This window comes from Sinocyclocheilus rhinocerous, unplaced genomic scaffold (assembly GCF_001515625.1).
Source record: "Sinocyclocheilus rhinocerous isolate Xijiao unplaced genomic scaffold, SAMN03320098_v1.1 scaffold1724, whole genome shotgun sequence".
NCBI lineage: Eukaryota > Metazoa > Chordata > Actinopteri > Cypriniformes > Cyprinidae > Sinocyclocheilus > Sinocyclocheilus rhinocerous.
Genome location: NW_015626034.1, coordinates 921098 through 943855, shown reverse-complemented (window position 1 = coordinate 943855; position 22758 = coordinate 921098). Strand labels below are relative to the sequence as shown.

The following is a 22758-nucleotide window of genomic DNA, read 5'->3' as shown; positions in this document are numbered from 1 at the left end:
CCAAAGTTATCAAGACAGTTGCAAAAGGTAGTCAGTGGAAGTACTTTAATGTGTCAGAACTAGTTTTGAGAAGCAATTGGGCAGATTTTGTTGTGAAAACCTAGCAACCCTGTTCGTGTTGTTCTTTTGCGCATGCGGGTCAGTTCAGAACCATGATCTGTTCACACTGGAAATCTGATATTGGCCACATTTAAAACAAAAATGTGAACAGCTATACAAAAAAATCAGATCTGAGCAAAAATCGGAATTGAGCACTAAGGCTCAAGCTTGCAGTGTGAACGTAGCCTATGTTGCTGATTGGGCTGTAATATGTTTTTTAAATATCTTGAATTACAACTTGAAAGATGCTTTTACTAATGGTGTGATAAAATCACAAAATTATTATTATTTTTTCAAGAGCATAAATGCTATCCTTGTTGGCCTCATTTATTTCTAAAACTGATTATGCCCAAGTGTTTCCAATCTTTCACTGAGATTCTTTTCTTTTTTTTTCTTTTCATAACAATCTATAGACATTTGTCCATTTTTGAATAACGTAACACATCAACAATATTTCTGAAGTTTCACTGAAATAGCAGCTGTCCAGAGGAAAATAAGTCTCAACTGCAAGAAATATTTCATATAAATTCTGACAGATCAGTGATTTTGACATGAAGCTTTCGTCACATGGGTCTGGCCTCAGTCATGTGGTACAAAGTTTCCCATGAAAGCATCTGTTGTGACTGTTGTGATTCAGCTCAGCGCTGCACTACCACAGGCTGGAAGAGGCTGATGCCTTTTGACACCGGTCGCCTCTGTAAGAGACGCTGCACTGTAGCATCCCCTGACACCTCCATTCCCTGTCCTCCAGCGCTAAACCAAAAGTGACAGCATCTTCTCTTACAGAAAGAACAGGCTGTTTCAGCCGATCCTTTTTCATACTGTTTTGCTCTCCGTGAAGTCATCTGAATGACTGTTATGGGAAGAGCAGCTGTCTGACGAACTGTTCCTTGCACTATGAAGGAGATGTGGTGGGATTATGTATTAAGTCAGAGACTATGCACCTGAGACTGCAGGAAGTAATGGAACATTTCTTGCCCCAGTAGGATTGTGAGTCACAGAAATCTATTTGTTGATGCAGACGTGGCGTTATTGGGGGAGCGTTTGAGGGATTGTGTGAGTGGGCGGCAGGGTCAGTTCTGTGATGCAGTACCTTTTGAACTCTGCCACTGCTAATAAATGAACATGCCTGAAGTATTTCTATAAAAGGGCAACAGACTTACAGAAATATTCTCTGGTCCAGCTCAGCCACCATTATGGCAATAATCAAACTTAATGAGAGGTTGAACTATATGATAACTAATGATTAAGGATAACTTATTTTGCAAGAAATGTTGCTGATGTCATTTCCTGCAGAATTATGGTACAACAGAACTGTTTGGAAAGTGAATGGAAAGTGATATGGATGACACGGCAATAAATTGAAACGTTAGAAATATTTTGATTATAAAAAGGAAAAGTGTGTGTGTGTGTGCGTGCATTTGTGGTAGTGTAACTTTATATGATATAATTGTATTTATTCATATTTTAATAAGATTTTATTTTTATATTTTCAGTTTTTATTTTAATTACAGCTTAAGATTTAGTAATGTTGTTATGTGATTTTGTTATACTATACTATTATTTAATTTTTTATATTTCTACATAGCTTTAATTATTTCAGTTTTAGTTCTAGTAATTTCTATTTCATTTCAATTTTTTCTAAATGTTTTTTTTTAGGTTTCAGTATTAAGCTTTTCATGTAATGCTTTAATTGTAATGAATTTAATTTAAAAAATTTTTTTAATTTTCAATTACCATAAATTATTTTTACTAGTTTAATTCTAAGTTAACGATAGCAATTCTGGTAGGTACAAAGTTTTATTTTTTTATATATTAAAAAAAAAAAGAAATTGAAATTTCTATTCACCTTTTATACAAAATGTCAGTAAAGACATTTTCAAATTTGCTAAATAAATGTTTTTATTCAAATAAATGCTGTTCAAACTCTGTTCTCGTCACACTTCATTAAGTGGCACAACTATTTAATAAGCCTTGGTGAAGAAACATGGTGAAGGCTCTTTTTTCAAAAACATAAAATCTGAACTGAACACAATTCTACAGCAGAAAGCCTGCACTGTAAAAAAAAAATCTGTGACATTTACGGTAAAATACCGGCAGCTGTGGTTGCCAGAACTTCCCCGTTAAAAATATGGTAGAAACATTTTAGGTTTTACAGACTTAACTTAAATTCACAATTAAAAAAAACATATTTCATTAACTGATGTAATGTTAATAAACCAGCATATTGAAGTACTAATATCTGTTTTGAACCACTGTAATGCTGATAACCACCAAAAACAGGTGGTGATGAGAAAGTCACATGATGAATCAAAGCTCATTACAAACAGCTCTTCCAAAAGCTGAGCAGGGAAATAATAATATATATATACATAGAAGGTGCACAGTGTCATTCACACAAACACTAAACACCATCATGGTGACACGCATGATACTGAAATAATGCACTGTAAATAATTTCACTGTAAATTATACAATGACTTTTTCTTTTTCACTTCCAAAAACCGTAATTTTAACAGTATTTTACTGTAAAATTATATTAAATGTAATTACAGTTATTCACCGTATATAGTATGGAAACTTACTGATAACCAATTAACAGGTTTTTACTGTAGCATTTTTACAGTCTTTTACTGTTAAAATCACAATCATTTTTTACAGTGTGAGTTACAGATCAATAACGGCCAAATGCACACCGTGACATATCTGAGGGACGGTTTGATTTGAAGCATTCAAATGGATTACCACTGGACTTGTGTAATGAATATCACAGTTCGATGACAATCCATAGAACAGTGGGTTTTCAAATCACTGTCCAGTGACTTTTAAAAAAAGAGGCCTCAGATCAGTCAGCATGAAATGGATAATGACACTAGAATCATTAGCAGCAGGGTTAACATGGCGGGGGGTTGGAGGTGTAATTAACCTCTGCTCGATTTGATCGGCAAACACCACAGACCCAGTCCATAAAGCCAACGGCTAAACCTTGACCGAGCCTCATCAGCCACTGATGCAATAAAATTAGAAGTTGCCCTGGTTTCCTACTGAATCCCACAAGTGCGATGTCATGTAATTAACACTGCCACTGTAATTATGCACTGTCAGGTGTAATGTGTTAAATGTATTGCAAATTGTTGCCTTCACCAAAATGGACAGTATCCATGAAAAAAAATCATCTTTTTGATGTGTATCAAAAAATATTGGACATGCAGTAGTTCAAAACATTTTTTGAAGAATTCTTCAGCAAGAATGCATTAAATTGATCAAAAGTGACAGCCATACATTTATTTAGTAAAGTCCAATTTCAAATAAATGCTGTTTGTTTGTTTGTTTATTTCTTTATTTAAAGTTTTTTTTAAATCAGCATATTAGGCTATGTCCACATTAATGCATCTATTTCTCTACATTTTGGGCTTTCATCCACACTGAGCTTTTTGAAGTGGATAAATCTGAAAACACGTGTTGTGCTGTACTGTCATAACTAATGCCAAGTTCACATTACAGGATTTTTACAGGATATTTTTGATCAAATAAATGTAGCCTTGGAGGCAATAAAGGTATTTTATCACAGTAAAATTACTCCAAAGTGCAAATTTTGAATAAAATTGTATTCATTTTATAAAGAGTTCAGCGTGTGCATCCTGTAAGTGTCCAGGAACTGCTTCTGCTCAACATCTCACAGCTCATCTAACACATCTAACACAGACCTTCACTGTTGGTAATCACACGCTGGTACACACATACTGTAGTTGAAAGAACAGTAAATCTCCCAGAAGGTCTTAGGACAGGTAGGATCATGACCGGTCCAGAGGTGTTCAGGCGCTGTTATCTCTGGCTGCGCTGTCAGATGCTCTGACTCAGGTTTGACAAGCTTTTCATGTGTTTGATCAGCTGGGTTGTGTAAGCAATGAACTTGTAAGTAGAAAGTATGCGAATCTGCTCAAATTTGATTGGGCCGATCACACATTACAGGTTTTTGCATCCCATCTGTGCCATTATTTTTTGTTGTTCTATTTACACATGCAATCTGTTGTTTTTCAGCATCTCACATCATGAATGCCACACTTTTAAGATGCAAAGCTAAAAGTAGTTCAACTTTGAACATCTCATCTTGAGACCCCTGCATTCTATTCCATTCGGTTGTGTTCAACTATCAAAACATTTCATACATGTCTAAAATCAAGTCATTCTTCCATAACAATAGCAGAGATCATTACCCAACAAATATACTTGAAACGATGACCTAAAAACACTAACAACAGGTAGTGTTACAACAGGTTTTCTTTTGTAAAATGTATTTACAAAAGAAGCATGCCAGCTTTCTAATGTTTGAAATCACAAGTCGCATGGTCCATGTTCACATTACAGTCCAAAATTCCTAGTTGTACCCTTTTTTAAAGATGGTAATGAATTTGAAAGACTAACACTATGTAGGTGTTCAGCTACATCTACAAAGTTTTGATACTATTCATTTTTGTTTTAGATTTCAATATGGAATTACAGTTTGTTTTTTCAACTGCTTACACACAAAATCTTTACCTGTCACATAATTTCTTAAACCTGACAATCAAACCCCAGAACCACACACCAAATCTGCAAAACCATACACTAATTCTCGGCCTTTGACTCAGTTTTCAATTTCTGCAAAACTTTCTGCTGAAAAACAGAAAGTAAAGGTACTTTCCTGCCCCTGTTCAATTCTCACCTCTCCATTCGTTTCCTGTCTCTACTCCTACTGTCCTGACCATTAAAGGTGAAAAACCCCATTGCAATCAAAAAAGCAACAGCAACCTCTGAGCAGTAAAACATTTTTATAATGGAGTCTTGCAAGAGATTACAGCAAGACAATAAAGAGATCTCCCATGTGTCTCACACGTTTCTCTCCCATTGTCATTTTGGATTCCTTTCTTTCAGAACTTTCTCATGTCTCAGTTGTGTCTACTTTTATTTCTCCTAAGGATTTTTAGGAGAAACATCTGAGACACTGTTGAGACTAAAATGAGAAATACATGAGAATCACAACTAAGACTCCTGAGGTTAGAAAGAGCAACCACTGAGCAAAAAAATATTCCCTTGATTGCAGCAAGACAATAATATTTAGTTTCTTCCACCACATTCTCTGTTTTGACCCCTTTGTTTTATTCTGTGAAACCTTACTATGTATATGGAACAACCGTTTTATAAAAGCAATAAGCCCCGTGAAGCCGTGGTTTACAGTGAATTTATAACAGCTAAGGGGCGTTGTTAGGCACGCCGTGAACCACGGCTTCTTGAGGCTTATTGCTTTATTTTGCGTGTGCAATTCTTGGATTTGAGTGTAAAGTTTAGGGGGAAAAAAGAGGCAAGGTTTTGAAAATGTGTGTAAGCAACTGAAAAAAACTGTAATGTAGAAATGTAGCAAATTGCTGTCTTATTCAGTTTTGTAACAGTTTAACAGTTTTGAAAAAAAGTTATGTAAATGTGCAAATTGGCCTGTAGGTACCTAGAGTTTTGGTGGTGGCTGTGTCTAAGTGAGAAAAGAATGTAGTCATTGAATGTAATTTGTGCCAAAGCAAAGAAAAGTATCCACAGTTTCACCCACATAGACTGCTGTTGTGATCACTGTGTGAAGAACTTTGAAAAAGTGGCCTTTGTATTGAGAAAGTATTAGCATTGTATGTATTAGCAACTGTTAAAAATGTGACATAACATATGACAGTTCAAAAAATGTTTAAATCTCTAAGGCTATGTTCACACTTGCCGTCTTTTTTGAAGCAGCCAGCGTCTGTTTTACATTATAATCCTATGGAGTAAACCGTGTTTTCAAAAAAAGTCCTGAGCGCTTTTTAAAACGCCACCACCGGTGTCTTTTTCTGCAGCTCAGAGCGTCTTTTCAAGTTGAAAAAAGTTGAACTTTTCTGAAAAAAAAACGCCCTACGTCAAGCGCCTTTTTGACAGTCCTCGGCTGCTATTTGTAACCAAAACGCTGCCAGCTTTTTAATTTACTAAAAAAGCGCTCGTCAACTTTTTCTTGCCAAAAAAAACTGCCAAGTGTGAACATGCCCTAACTGTTCAATCTCAAATCTGAAACAACTGAAAGCTCCTTAAAAAATGCTCTCCAGTTTGACTTTTTAATCATTAATAATGCAAAAAATGCCAATAATGCAATCAGCCAACCAATTAGAAAATAAATAAATAAATAACAATAATAAATGTGCCCTTTGGGCACAATTTAATAATGATTTATAATGTATGTTTACAGCTTGTTAATAAATCATATGTAATTTTTTAAATTATTTTCTATGCCGTTCAAAGTATACTGTTAAAAAACAGATTTACCAAAATGTTTCATTTAAAAATGATAACATTTGTTTATATTTGTTTTGGTTGTATAATAAATGTGTTTTATATGTTATTACTGTATGAATTCAAATGGACTGTGTCATCTAAGCTACAGTAGATATATAATGTATAATATCAACTGGTGTTTCCAGTGTGAGACTTAAGGGCCCTGACACTCACATGAATAAATCAGTAGCAAGTGAAGGACAAAAGATGCCCCAAATCTGATGCCCCAACTCCATTCGGGCCAATTCATTCAAGCCCTCTGTGTCCTTTGGGCGATCTCAGCCACACCAGGCAGCGCCAGGGAACACTTCACCTCGATGTGGCAGTCTGCCACTTCCTCAAGGTTACAGAGCCCAGAGAGACTGACACCAGCATTAATGTATGCACTATCACACAGACCTTTCTCATCCACGACCTCCTTATTCATCCTCTAATCTCTCGCTCTGCAGCGCAACCAGCGCTTGCAAATAATCGACAGGGGTAACCGACACATGGAGACCCACGGATGTCTACTTTCAGCTCATACGGGAAATTTTCTTGCAGTGACTTTGCAAAAACATTTGTATGAAGATCAAATTCACGCTGGATGCTTTGGTGTTGTTCGGTGGCACGAGATCAAGAGTTCTGTGATGTGCGCTTCCTGTCAGGCTGAAGAAATCTTGACAGGATGATTAATTAAATCCAGGGTCTGGAAAACTTCAATTTGTGGGAAGTCTAAATCCTTTTCACTATTCTGAAAAAAACTTGCTGTACAGACAATTTGAGCCATGCTACTCTGAATATCAGAAGAAGAAGAAAAAAAAAACAGTTTTCATGGCAGACTTCCTAAGTTTTCCTCTGAATCTTTGTGAAAAGCAGGAGACTCATTTTCTATTCAATCAGTTACACTTCAGCCAATTTATCCTGACTTATCCTGAAGCCATGGCCGCAGTGTGAAATGGTTTGATAAACACAAATTTCTTTCCTGTTTTGACATGTTTCTTTTTGAAACAGAACGTTGTGGCTGGACATTTTTGTTTAATAGTTATTTCAAAGACGGCTCCTCTCAAATACAATACTGCAAGATAGGTCATCTTTAGGATTTTACACACTGTTCATATCTACCATCTCCTTAAATATGTTGACACTAATGATGTCTAGTTTCTAACTTGGACCACTTTAAAAATTAATCATATTTTGTGAAAATGTACTTTAATTATATATTATGACAACAAGGGTACTGGGATTATTATTATTATTATTATTATTATTATTAATACATAAAATCTCACATAAAATCTCATTTTTTAGCACATATTTTACAGTCATGTTTTTTGTTTTCAGTCCTGAAATTACATACTATGTATTTATTACAATAACCGTATAATAACTAGCCTAACGGTCAATCTAACCTTAACCTATGTTATTATATAATATATTACATTAGTATTTGTAACTGCACTGTAACAGCAAATACTGTAAAATAAAGTACAAGCTATACATTTATTGTTGTCTCGCTGCTATAATGCTTTGCATTTTAAGTAAGTAAATCCTAGCAAATGTTTTTCATAGTATTATAAATTTCCTAGCAAAGGCTAGGGAATATTCTAGATAATATTTTATTCAACAACAGATACATGCATGTACTAAAAGCTATAAAATGTTAATTTTTTATTTCATTCAGATCTTCAAGTGTGCAAGAGGCAACATTAATGTTGAATTCATGATGCTCTTTTAAAAGTAATGAAGTAGTAATTCTATATCTTTACCTGCCACAGGTTCTTTGGTGGGGTACAGTTTGTTGTCGACTGTCATGCTGATGTCATAGAAGACTTCCTCTTCATCTCGATCTGCATCAAGCTGTATAAACAAGAAAACACTTTTGTCAAGCATTGGGGGTACATGAAATACGATTTACTTTGTTCTGCACATTTTAAATATGCTTTTGATTTCAGTAAGTAATAATATAGCTGTTTTCCCAGAGGAAATAATTACTGCTCAGTGGTTGCTCTTCCTAAGCTCAGGAGACTTATGCCGAGTTCACACTGCACGATTTTCAAACTCGTCGGATCGCCGTTGTTTTCACACTGCGTGACTATCTGGGGTGGCATTCAGTTGTTGCTGTGTTCACACTGCACGATGGGGGGTTTCACATTGCATGACTTCACACTAAAATTCCTTACGAGAAATAGAAGCAGACACAAATGAGACATGAGAAATATTTCAGGAAAAAAAAAGAGTCAAAACTGAGAATGTGGTGGAAGAAACATAGAATATCTCTTTATTGTCTTGCTGCAATCTCTATCTAGACTCCAATATTGAAATATTTTATTGCTCAGTGGTTGCTCTTTCCAAGCTCATGAGACTTAGTTGAGATTCTCATATATCTCTCATTTTAGTATCAATAGTGTTTCAGATGTTCAGATGTCTAGCACAGTGCACATAGCAAGGATTATTTTTTTTGAATAAATAAATAAGACCAACAAATAGAATATAATTTTTTTCCTAGACAGAAATTAGGTTACTTTAAGATTGAATGGAAACTTTTGCTTGAGTCTCCTGCTTCTCAAACTTGCTTCTCCTTTAAAGCTTTAGAAGAGATCTCAACGACTTTACACACTGTGCTCAGATTTTTCTCCTAATCTAAAGACTCTGGTGGTCTCATATTTGTCTCCTCCAATGTTTCTTCAAACAAGATCTCAACAACATCACAGACTGTGCTCAGATTTTTCTCTTTAGAGACTCTGGATCTCTCCCATGTCTCTTCTCAAATGTTTAGAAGAGATCACAACAACATCACACACTGAGCTCTGATTTTTCTCTTTAGCTAGAGATTCTGGATCTTTCACATTTTTCTCCTCTAAGGTTTAGAAGAGATCTCGACAACATCACACATTGCGCTCAGATTTTTCTCCTACACTAAAGACTCGGGAGCTCTCACATTTGTCTCCTCTAAATTTCAGAAGTGATCTCAATAACTTTACAAAGTCAAATGCCTCAATATGAGCTCAAACATTTCTATGAATAAGAGTTGCAGTTGTATTCACATGTCTGTTTAGTTTTATCTACGCTCCTTATAACTAAGCATTGCTCATACTCAATATTTTACCCATACTGAACAATCAAGAAAGGAATTTAATAAAGGGTCTCCATTCTAATGAAAAATGTAAATATTAAACATGGAAAAATCTGGTTAAAGACTGCATTGGAACACATTCATCTAATGAAAATAAATAAAATATGTAATGAAAACGATCTAATGAAAATGTAATGAAAAAATTTATATAAATCAATATAAAAAAGTTATATTTGCAGGAGCAAATCGATTTAAGGCTTGGGCAGAAACTCATTCGTTTGGAAACATGGTGTGATTCTTCAATGAAAGCAGGCTTCATCACAGGCTCATTATCCCTATACCCTTCACATCCTAAACATTGCAAAAGGATAAGAACAGAACATATCCCTACACACCTCAGAACCTCAGATCTACTGAAATGCAGAGAAACCAAAACACCTTTATAAGGCACTTCTCAGGAGCCTTGCCTAAGTAATGCGCTGTGACAAAACAAAACCGCAAAAAATAAGAAAATCTTGAGAAATGGGGAGGCAAAGTGACGACCCCTCCAACCTGTCTGAATGTTTCCATGACAACAGACTATAACGGGCCACGGCGTTAGCAGGGAGTGCGTGGAAGTGTCCCTCGAGCTTCAGAAGACTGTGTACCTGTCATATTATTATTGGATACATAGAAAGGTGTTGATTATTAAAACTGGGTTTATTGGGGTTTTTGACCTTCTCTGCCTCAAAGACTGCATGACAAAATGTATCTGCGTAGGCAAAGTACCGGTATATCTTACATCTATTTTTATTCTATCTCTTTCTATTTTTAGATGAATGGAGTTTTAGCATCATTTAGTTTTTTTTGCCTTAAAGTACTGTGGCTGTACAATGTTACTGATTATTGCTATATTCAAATACCATGGTATTTATCTGGTACTTCAAAGATAACATAAATAGTGTCTTGCCATGGTACATGTTAAGAAAACATGGCAAGGTAGTTTTTCAGTACTTAAGCTTCAGATCAAGCATTGCACTTTTTTCTCTATTCCTTTCTTTATGTACTAGAAGTTAGAACAATGGATTGGAACAATTTGACTTGATTCGATTCCAACTATGCATCATGAAATCTAAAATCAGGGCACAATTCTATTCAATATGATCTGATTCCATTATTTTGGGATTATTTATAATTTTTTTTCCCAAAAATAAGCTTAAGACATGAATCTAACTAGGGGCAATTTGCCTCAGGCTCTTTGGAAATGTGCAATCTACCCTTTTATAAATATACCTTTTTTGTAAACTTTAAAAAGTTATGATCAATCTTGAAAAAAAAGACTAATATATATGTTAAGATTATTCTATTCAGGTTATGCAACCAGCCACATGTGTAACCAGAGACAGCCTCTGTAGCACATTGGACATTACTATAGTCATCAAAATTGATTATTAAATTCTATTATTCATGCATTGAATTTTCATTATCATTTATATCAGAATGAACTGTCATTTAAGCTGTGCTTAGGTTTCTACCACACTTACCAGGTATTGACTATTCCTCTTGAATAGGTTTTGCATTCAACCCTGCATAGTGTGCAGCTCACCAAAACTGTCTTTGATATAGGTCAGCATAATGGTAATTGTGCCCATTCTCTTGTTTGGTTTCTTAGTAAAAAGTCATAAATAGCCAAATGCAACTGAAACACGTGTCAACACTGCTTAGTGAGAGAGCAATCCCTAAAGTAGAGTGCTAAAGCAGTGCAGGGTATTCATTTTTTTTTTAGGTCTGCCTTAGAAAGATACATTTAACTTATGATTAGGGTGTTTACATAAACGTCACAACAATGGCACAACAGCAAAAAAAAAAAAAAAGGGCTTGTTTAATTCTAAGTTTTCTAGCGGTAGTTCATATTAAGTAGTAGCTTAACATGGATTTTATCTATAGCTTTTATGTTTTTGAAAAAAAAAAAAAATCCCTATTCTCCCCAAGGCAATTACTGATCATTTATTTGATTAATATATATTAATATTGACATTTAAAATAATTATTTTCTATTTTAGTATGAATAGAAATGAAAGCAATTGAAATATAAATAAACAACTGTGACATTATGAACATCCTTACTTGTCACTTTTGATCTATTTAAATATCTCTTACTGAACTTTTGAATTGTAGTTACATCTAGAGTCGACAAAGTGATAATGTCAGTTACATCAAATGTATATTAGATGTTTGCACAATATAAAATGGAGCAGCTTATGAACCGTCTCAAATGAGTCATGTATATAATTTAATAATTTATAGCCAGTTTCATTTCAATTCTGCTATAAATTCAATAACTGGACCTGACAAACAAACCCTAGTGACTGTAAATGTCCTCAATATCTTGCTCAGTATCTGGCCTTTGTGCTGCAACAAATTTTGATTGATGTCATTTGAGGTTAATAATTATACAGCTCTGACGAACACGCATTAGAGATAAAAATAAGTATCACAGTCAAACGACACAAATTTAGAATCAAACTGCCATAATATTGTTGGTTTCCTTTGCCTTGGATCTCATATATGAGCAATTCCAGCAGAACGCTTTGATGACAGGCTCTGCTCTAACCTTTTTAAGTGTAACTGCAAAGCGAGAGAGCGAAAACTGTTTGTGGAGTTTTGATTGAAGTTCATCCCTTCATAGCAAAAAATAGACCCATTTAATTAGCCATCTATAATGCTTTGGTGGCGAGTCTCTTTGGTGTCGCCACATGGGGTTTGGATGTCATTTCTTAAAAGTTAGAGCTTTTTAGCCCTGCTCTGAAATGACCACTGAACGAAAGCTGTGTGTGCTGATGTTCAAGTCTCAAAGATTAATTGACTAATTATTTTGAAACATTGAATTTTGTTCTCGTCATGCTGTAATTGTAGGGCAAATATAATATGATATACTTACATATGTTGCTGCTTGAGTGTTTGCAAGATTAATGGTGGAGCATAGCATCTGCCCTAGAAAGTCTCCAGAGGGATGTATTGTTTTTCTGAGTTTATGAGCATTGTAACTTTTGTTATCAAAACAGCTATTTTTAGACTAATTTGTCTAAAGGGGTACATTAGATCTTAAAGTACTTCTGCAATGAATATGGGCAACAGGATGTCATGCTCCATGGCTTCCGTTTTGAATATATAATCAATTATATGTAAATTATTACAAATTATTTTTTATATAGAGTTCTTATATACAATTATAAGTTATATAAAATTATAAAACTAAATATATTACAAATCATAATAAAATTACAAACTGTATTACAGTTACCTTAAATATTTTTTTTAATTATGAAATTATTTATAAAACAGAATTTATGTGAAAAGGCCAACATTATTATGCTTATTCTGAGTACCCAATCTCCTGTGTTTGCATAAGTATAGATTTAAGTAAAAGAAACACAATATTTAGCATGAAGACCGCTTCATTCTCAAGTGAGGTTCATTAAAGGGATACCCAAAAATGAACGCGGATACGTTTGTTACGTTCAGATCAAAGCGTATACAACGTATCTGTGTACATACATTGCATCTGTTGTTTACGTATGTGATACTCTCCAAAATGGTGCTATAGGGTGATGCGGAGGAGACGAATTGTTGAATAAAGTCGTTATTTTTGTTTTCTTTGCGCACAAAAAGTATTCTCATCACTGGAATGGAATGTGAATGGACTGAAATGGAACTGAATCAAATTGTATTGCATTGCATTGCATTGATTAGAATTGAATAACATGACCTAATTTTGAATTGCATTGATATTAGATTAATTTAGTAACATTGGTGGGATTTTTTTATTTATTTATTCATTCATTCTGAATTTGGCTCCACAATGCAATATTTACAATACGTATATTGTATATATATATACAAATGCTCTTGTTCAGTTCATGTACATTTTAATAAGGAATTAAATTTATTTAGCTGTTTTGCTCAATCCAGGCTCTTTGGAAATACTTGACGGCCTACATTTCTGCAAAAACGTCCTTATACATACATTTCACTGCAGTTTCCAGGTAAAATGAACAGTAGTGGCAGTTAAACACCTTTTTCCCACAAATTATGAGTACAGGGGCAGATTATTGCATGGCATGGCATGCTTGCTTCAGCAAATGTGTTTTTATCTCACGTTTGCTTTTGTTAACAGTATCGGTTCAAATTAAGGGTAGGGTTTAGTCTAAGTGGTGTGTTAATTTCAAATATGAAAGAGCATCAAATTTTTAGTGGCATTTCATTTCTGAAGTGTTGTGATTTGACAACACAAACGACATAATAAAGCTCAACACTGAACTCATACGTATTAGCTCATCCATGAACATGATTTCTGCCCGAGTCCCATCGGATTGCTTCGGCTTTGGGGATGAAGATGACAACTCCCATGATTCCACACTCAGTCACAGCGTCATCTAACTACGCCTTTGTTTCTTTGTTTGTTTTGAATACGCGCCCTCTAGCGGCAAAAAATTACATATTGTGCCTTTAAGCTCAGACCTCAGAGATATATTTGACACTGTTGAAAATAATCCAATGTCTTTTTTTCTAAAATAAACTTCAGCCTGTCAGCCTGAGAAGATTTCATGTTTTGGTAAAGCATAATTGATATTTATAAATCACAATTGTGACATAAATTCAAAATTATGAGATACTAAATCATAATTAAGATATACTGTAAAAAGTATACTAAGTCAAATACTAAGTCAAAATTGTATGAAAAGTTGAAATCATGGCACAAAAAAATTTAAATTGTAAGAAAATAAGTCATAATTATGATGTTAAAAGTAGAAATTAAAGGAGATACTAAGTCATAATTAAGATAAAACTAAATATCATCAAAATGATGACATAGTCATAATCATATAAAAAGTCCAAAACAAAAGTATGATATAAGTCACAATTATGACATAAAAAGTTATGCACATTAATTAATATTTGTTAGATTAAAAATTGAAATTGTGCTATAGTAAGTCATAATTATGAGATAAAGTCATTATGACTTAATTCAAGTCATAATTATGAGATTTAAAAAATGCTGAAATTGTGCCAGTTACTCATAATTATGAGATAAAAAGTCAAAATTATGAGCTAAAAAGCCACAATTAAGACATGTCAAACATTTTTATGTTCTATGTCAAAATAGGCTTCCATAGATATGCATTTGAAAGTGGGCAGAGACATTCTGACTAGTAATGATTCATCAGAGATGCTACTTTCTTCTCCCTTCAAACAGCCTAATGAAGGTCGCTTCACCATAGCAACAAGTGGAAGAAATCACTGAAGATACAAGAGGATCCCAAACAGCATTTCCTGAGTCATTCTTCACACTGCTGTCATTTCTTGCACCTTTAAAATGAACTTCACTGAGGGTTACCCACAGTCAGAGCTTACTTTAAACTCCAACAACCAAGTAATTACAAGCTTCCAGTAGAAATTTCTCCACATGACATTTGTACCTGCAACTTCCTTCTTCCCTCCTACAGTGCTTTAGTCTTTAACACTTTTCTAAAAAATTAGGGATCCAAATTTCCAGCCAGCCTAACAGGTTGGGCTCAGTCAGACTGACACTGAGTCATACTCTGCCACGTACACATCCACTATCAGCGCATATGGTGCCCTGCTGTTCAGCACAAAACTCAACGTGCTAAACTGCTGTTCTCACTTGGGAGGCAAATTTACCTTTGGATGGAAGGAAGGAAGGAAGGAAGAGAGAAAGAGAGAGAGAGAGAGAGAGAGAAAGAAAGAAAGAAAGAAAGAAAGAAAGAAAGAAAGAAAGAAAGAAAGAAAAGACTAAAATATTTACTGTATAAAGACCTGGGAACATAATGTGATCCTGCAGTGCAAAATGATTTACAAATTTGTAACATTAATAATACAAGTAGTAATACTATAGTATAATTATTCAACATTACTAAACTTAAAGCACATAATCTTTTCAACCCCAACACAGTACATTTGGAGTTCGTAATTTCAATAAGAAACTATTCTGGTAAATTATGGTAGTATACTTCAGTGTATCTGTAACAAATTAAGCATTACTATTAAAATAAAATAAATTATATTAATTGAAGTAATAATATTAAAGTTAATTTTTATGAGCATTTACATTTCCCTTTTAATAATTTTTTTTGTGAAATTGCTTTTAACTAGTATCCATGTTCTACTCACATTAAATAAACAAAATATTGTATTAATTTATTTACTTTAACAATTTAAATTCAGCAAACATGTATCAGTTAGTCTATATTTTTCTGCAAAATGGTTAGACACATAATGAAAAACATAATGAAATACTAAATATAATATAATATTGTTAAGATCTCTAGCTGGAGTGCTCATGAGCTCCTCTAGAGGGCACTCCATCTCATACTGTTGCCATTCATTCTGGACTCCATTTCCCATGTGCCCCCTGCCTAGGAACCAATTACGGACTCCACCCATTTCCCATCAGGAGGACTATTTAAGTGGGACACTTGCTCGCCCTCTTGGCAGTGTATTTAATGTATGAATGATTGTTTGTAGCTTCCTAGCCATCCTAGTTTCCGTGTTTCTTCCCGTATTTTCTTTTTTTCTTCTTCTAGTTTTTGCCCTGCCTGTGTTGTTGTTGTTTTTTTGTTTTGTTTTTTTTGTCCTTGGACTGTTTCATGATTGTTCGCTGCATGCCCTGACCATTGCCTGTTTGTGGATTACTCTTTTGCCTTTGCCTTGGATTATATTGTTTGCTTCCTGCACAACATTCCAAAGCATAATATTGTACTTTTTACTGCACTAAGTTTCATATTAAATATAATTTAATACTTAAGTACATTAGAAATCTATTACTTTCCTACTTTTACTCAAGTAAATGTACTTTAGAGTTTTACTTTAGTACAAGAAAGTACAACATTTTTAATGTTCTTAAGTATTAAATGTAAAACAAACAACAACTTTTATTTATGAAATGTAGTGCAGTAAACATTACGACATTATGCTTTGGAATGTAGTGAAGTAAAGTTTTCCAAAGAAAAACACAACAGATACTTTTTAAATTTACTTGAGTAAAATGAAATTAAATGAAAATTAATTTGTGTTAATGCATTATTAACGCATTAATTTTGGCAGCCCTATTACTACTAATAATATAATATAATATAATATAATATAATATAATATAATATAATATATCTGATATCATTTAATCTCTGATATTAATATATCAGAATCCTGAATACATATATAATTTGAATAGAATATATTTATGAAATGATACACATTTAAACGTTTTGAGTCAGTAAGATTAAGAATGATCAAAAGTAACAGTAAAGACTTTTATTTTGTTATAAAATATTTTTCTTTTCTTTTCTTTTTATTACAGTTTCCACAAATATTAGGCAGCAAAACTGCTATCAACAGTGATAATAGAACATGTTTAGTAAGCAGCAAATCACCGTATTGGAATTATTTCTGAAGGATGTGACACTGAATACTGGAGTAATGATGTAATGTAAAAAATTCAGCGTTGCCATCACAGAAATTGATTATATTTTAAAATATATTCAAATATATATACTTCACATTATTAATGCTTTTATTTGTTTTTTATGTTAGTGTATTTTTTGATCAAATAAATGGGTAACACTTTATTTCGATAGTCCACTTTAGACATTATATTAACAGTAAGTAACTTTGCAACTACATGTTAACTAGCAGTTAGTAGAGTATTAGTAGACTGTCTGCTTAATATCTTCTAACACTTTCTTTGTCAACTTATTCTACTAACCCTAAACCTACCCTAAGTCTACTCTGAGAGTTAGTAGACATGTAGTTACAAATTAATGAGAATTAGTTGACATGTAGTTGACATGTAGTTACAAAGTTACTTATAGTTAGTAGAATGTCTAAAGTGGACTGTCGAAATAAAGTGTAACCAATAAATGCAGCCTTGGTGAAAATAAAAAGCTTTCAAAAAAATTTACAGACCCCAGACTTTTTAAATTATAGTGTATAACAATAAAATGTAATGAAATAATATAATGTGACTAAGTTCAGTCATCTCTATCAGTAGTAAGTCATGTACTGTGGACATAAACAGTATACAGATTGTGTCATTTTCTGAGAATGACCATGGCAATTTATTGTAGACAATGTACTACAATGTAGAAGTTCCTCCCTATGTCTTTACTATAATCAAATAGGATAATAGAAACAAAAAAAGTATAATATTTGACTGACAGATACACACCATTTCCATAAGTAGAGAAATAAACAGAGGCAATGTGTGCAGAATAATTTGGTTCTTCCTGACAGCTCATGTGAAGACCATCATCACAATGTAACTGATGAAGAAGTGAAGTAATTTATGCTTAATTATCAGTTCATGAGTCCACCAAACATAACTAACAAGCACCATTCATACCCTAGGAATCATTCGGAGCAAATGTAATTGAGAGACATTATTAGGAACATCATTATAAAACCACTCAGAGGTGAAAGCAGCAGAAGGCAAACATTTAATTTTTGTAGAGGAAATGCAAGGCATATCAAAACCATTCAGTTTAAATACAGTATTTCACAATACTGTTGAACAATTTGTGTTGTTGCTCAAACCCCCCATTGTGGCCAACAAGCTGAGCTTATTTGCAAAAAGTCACATCGCTCTTATAAATTAAATGAACATGAGAGTCCTGAGATTATTTATAACTCAAAGGGGGATGAGATGCTGAGAAACTGCATTAGTTCAGCCCCGGCTGTGCAGAACTATAATAACAACTCCTCATCTTGCTTCCTGCCATCTTCTGCATACAGAAAAACCTTATTATTTAGAAAAACACACAGACTGATTATTTGAGAATATCAAGTAATGATCTCAGCAAACCCAAACGAGATACAGTATACAGAGTTGTGTATTTGTGACAAGAAGTTTATGAAAGCTTCAGACACCGTACACTTAATAATAAAAGTTATTTATTGGCATCAATAGCCGCTTTTCCACCTTCATGCCAAACTGCTTTTCCTGATGGTGGAAAAGTAGCTTATGGTTCCATGAAGAACCTTCAATATCTTTCAAACTATTTCACTGCACAAAAGGTTCTTTATAGAGTAAAAGTTTTCTTTAGATTTTTAAATTGTCATAAAAAAAAAAGAGTTTTTTTTTTATGTTTATTTTAATGTTCTTTGGGGAAGCCAAAATGGTTCTTCTATGGCATTTCTGTGAAAAGTAGTTCTGTATTATTGAAGAAAAGTTCAGTTTAAAATAACTGTGTCATTATTTACTCCTTCTCATGTTGCTCCAAACCTGCAAGCTGTAGTTTATCAGTGGAGCACACATTTTACTCGAAGTGATTCATATTCAAAAATTACACAAAGCCTACGTCATAATCAAATGGAGTGTGTCAGTGACTTAAATTTCGATCTGACTTCAGAACACTTAAAGGGGTCATGACATGAGAAATCAAATTTCCTTTGATCTTTTGGCATATAAGAGGTCTTTGTACCATTAAAACATCCTGCAAGTTTCATAGCTTAAAACGTTTTCCTCATTATAAACAAAGCATTCATTTAATCAAGCTCTTTTTGGATCTGAGGTGCAAGATGACGTCACCTGGGCACAAACTTTTGCATAAACACTGCCTCCAGAGCAAGACATCGATGAATAATCATCTTCTCATCATAGGCTCCGCCCACTGGCATTCAGTCGCTTAATGCCTTGACACTTGATTATGCTGAATGCGAGTGTCGTGTCGTGTCAAAAGCAAATAGAAATTACAATCACTGCTGCTATCTTATCTACACTGGATACAGTATACAGATGCGCGTTCGCTTTCGGACACAGTCCACGCACTTGAGTCTATCATCAATAGGACAAACGGAGTGAAAGAAACGCTCACTTTGACGCGTTTGGTTTAAACAGCTCGTTCGAGTCTTTGTATAGATATCAGAAGGATCCCAGTGTAAAGAACAAGTGGATAGTTTATTTTTAATGGCATCCCAGATCGTGTCAGAGGATTGTTCGCGGAGTATTTTGTTTTGTAAACAAGGCACAGTGTCATGGAGAGTTCACAAAGAAGCATTTGTTGAAAGATGAAGCGGTACTATATTTGACTGCAGCTGCATCACAAACCATAAGTAAATGATTTCACAATGATTTCTCTGGAAATGACGTTTTTTTTTTCATGTTGTCAAAACACTCACATGCAATAATGAGGGGGCGTTGATACTGTTTCCTATGCAATGACGTTAGCCAATCATAACAGTGCCTGATTCCTGACAAGCCTTAAAGGACCCGCCTCTTAAAACAGGTCGTTTTAGACAGAGGGTCAGAATGAGGGTTGAAAATAATAATTTTTCCAAATTTTTTTGTTTTTTGGTGCAAAAAACTTTAACATTATAAGTAAACCTCAAGGAACATATTAAAACAATAAAAAATCTATGTCATGACCCCTTAAAAATATAATACATACGTCATATGCACTACTTTTATGGTATTTTACGCTAGAACAGCCTTGGTAGACTTTTATTTTTCCATTGAGATTATTATTGTAAGGTTTTGTCACGATGAAACTTGTGTTTTTAGGGGGGTGCCTGATTCCTGACAAGCCTTAAAGGACCCGCCTCTTAAAACAGGTCGTTTTAGACAGAGGGTCAGAATGAGGGTTGAAAATAATAATTTTTCCAAATTTTTTTGTTTTTTGGTGCAAAAAACTTTAACATTATAAGTAAACCTCAAGGAACATATTAAAACAATAAAAAATCTATGTCATGACCCCTTAAAAATATAATACATACGTCATATGCACTACTTTTATGGTATTTTACGCTAGAACAGCCTTGGTAGACTTTTATTTTTCCATTGAGATTATTATTGTAAAAGATTAACAATAGCAATTTCCACCCAAATAATGTGCTTATATTTCACCTTTTTTATAGAGGGCCTCAAAACCTACAGGTTAATGAGCTGGTGCCATAATCACAATCAGACATTCTAATCAATGTGATGAATGTGAGTTTCCCAACAAGACAAACACAGACGTTGCCAGTATCAAATTAGTTATGCTTTTCATGAAAATATAGCCTGTCCTGAATCAACAAGGATTTCTGATGACTGAAAATAGCTGACTATGCTGACAGGACAAGACAACCTTCCAGCTTGAAACATTTTGGACTTCCAAACCCCATGACATAGCAGACATTGTGGAAATGGAAAAATCTCACTCCTGTTACCAGAAAACTGAAATTATTAGTTTCAACACAGATATTTAAAAAAATGCCTCCTATTGTGTTCCACAGAAGGTGCCAAACAGGCTTTGAACAACATGAGGGAGAGTAAAACATGACAGAATGTTCATTTTTGGGTGAACTATCACTTTAAATGTAGAAGGTCCAATATTTCAGTCAGTCTTATATAAAAAAAGTGACAGTAAAAGACTTAGAGGCAAGGATGGTGAATCTTTGGACAAACACTTAGAAAAGTACTTCGACTTGTGCTGCATGTGGTTCTTGTTCAAATCAGTTTTATCAACAGCACTCTGTTTAGGTGAAATAAATGCAGCTTTGTATAGCTCCATTCTAGGGTCATTTTAGGTATAAAAAAGTTTTGGAGTTAACAATTTCAGCCCTGAAGTTGCTTATACAATGCCTGCAGGCAGAATGAAACGTACAGCAGCAAACTAGCAAAGTTTAGAGCAGCACTGACAAACTGAAGATGACAATCTGACAGCCAGCGCACAAACTCTACTGCATGCAGTTGACATTAAGCAGTTAAATGGCACACTTCATTCATCTCAAGATAATTGATATTTCCTATATATGACATTATGATCTCTCCTGAATCTCTAAAAATGTTACATCACCAGTACTTGCAACATCCAGTGTCAAGAAGATGGCTGCTAAACCAATTCATTGCAAACAAATTCAGCAGATGGAGGTCTTCCATACTTGTTGTGCCAGCAGAATGTGTCAGTTCCATGCATGCATTAAAATTTGGTTCAAATTTCCCATTTTTATTGAATAATGAGTCTGATGTATGTTTCTAAACCAGTTGCATATATAGGAATCACCAAAGAAACTAAAAGAGGACGCATTATTTATATCAGTTTCACCTGGAACACACAGGGACCCCGTCGCCATGGGAACTACGGAGGTGAATGGGAAAATATTTCACATCTTAGGCTTATCCAACCTGAAACGCAGGCAGTTGTGTTTCATGAGATGCCAGCCTCAGCCCAGTATCACTGAAATGCAAACATATCTTCTCAGAAGAGAGCATAGCATGAATTCCCTTTGCACCACACCATCGGCAGTCAACCACATCAGCTGATAGGATTCCCCTCCCACACCATACAAGAGAGGAAACCTCACCCATCCGTTTCTTTCTTACTTAGGGGTTATGTTTAGAGTAACCATAAATTAAATGCTTAATGATTATTTTTAGGCTAATACAATGAGATTTACTCAAAATATTTTCCCCTTGTTTTAAGGAAATAACTATTTGAAAAAAAAACATCAATGCTGTGGCATCAGATATACAGTGGCCTTCACAATAATGGTGTTTTGTCTGTGATGTTTCAGACATGCTGACCTTTGATGATAATGACATTTCACTATGGAAGTATTTACGTCATTTGACACACAGCAGCCACAATAGCACTCATGTTTTATTAATTTTTTTCCTTTTTATTCGAAAAAATCCCACACGTGTTAACTAAATCTTGAAATAGGCTATCTCGATTCTCAAATATGTGTAAATAGATGCATTTTCCACCTTTATCGATTATGTTGATCTATAATGGGCGATGGTCAAAGTAGCCTAATAATGTAGTCTATTAACTATATGCATAAAAACCTGTCTATTTACTTAAAGGGGTGGTTCATTGTGATTTCACTTTTTTAAGGTTAGTTAGTGTATAATGTTGCTGTTTGAGCATAAACAATATCTGCAAAGTTACGAAGCTGAAAGTTCAATGCAAACGGAGGTATCATCTTTTAAAATTCTGGCAGTTTAATGCCTACAAAAACGGCTGGTAGGGACTACAAGAAGTTACTTCCCGGGTTCGTGACATCACAAACCCAGATAAACCCCGCCCTCGGGAAAAGGCAGCAAAGGGGGCGAGGCCATGCTGCGCTGCTTTAGAGAAGAGGAAGAGAAAACTAGAGGTGCACGTAAAAATCTATTCATATATGAATCGCGATTCTGTCTTCTAACGATTCTAATGGATTCACAAGTTTCAAAATCAATGTTCTAAAGCAGCGGTTCTCAATACTGTTCCTTGCGTTCCCTGCTCTGCACACGCTCTGCA

General features: G+C 34.3%; 1 protein-coding gene across 2 annotated transcripts in view; it reads right to left on the bottom strand.

The window, feature by feature from the left end:
* The window catches only part of LOC107708748 (adenylate kinase isoenzyme 5), a 106173-nt gene that overhangs the window by 28972 nt on the left and 54443 nt on the right, over window positions 1–22758 (bottom strand). For both annotated transcript variants that reach the window (XM_016513052.1, XM_016513061.1), the window contains exon 7: window positions 8175–8265. In XM_016513052.1, coding sequence (XP_016368538.1) covers window positions 8175–8265 — 91 coding nt within the window. The remainder of the gene's footprint in view (window positions 1–8174; window positions 8266–22758) is intronic.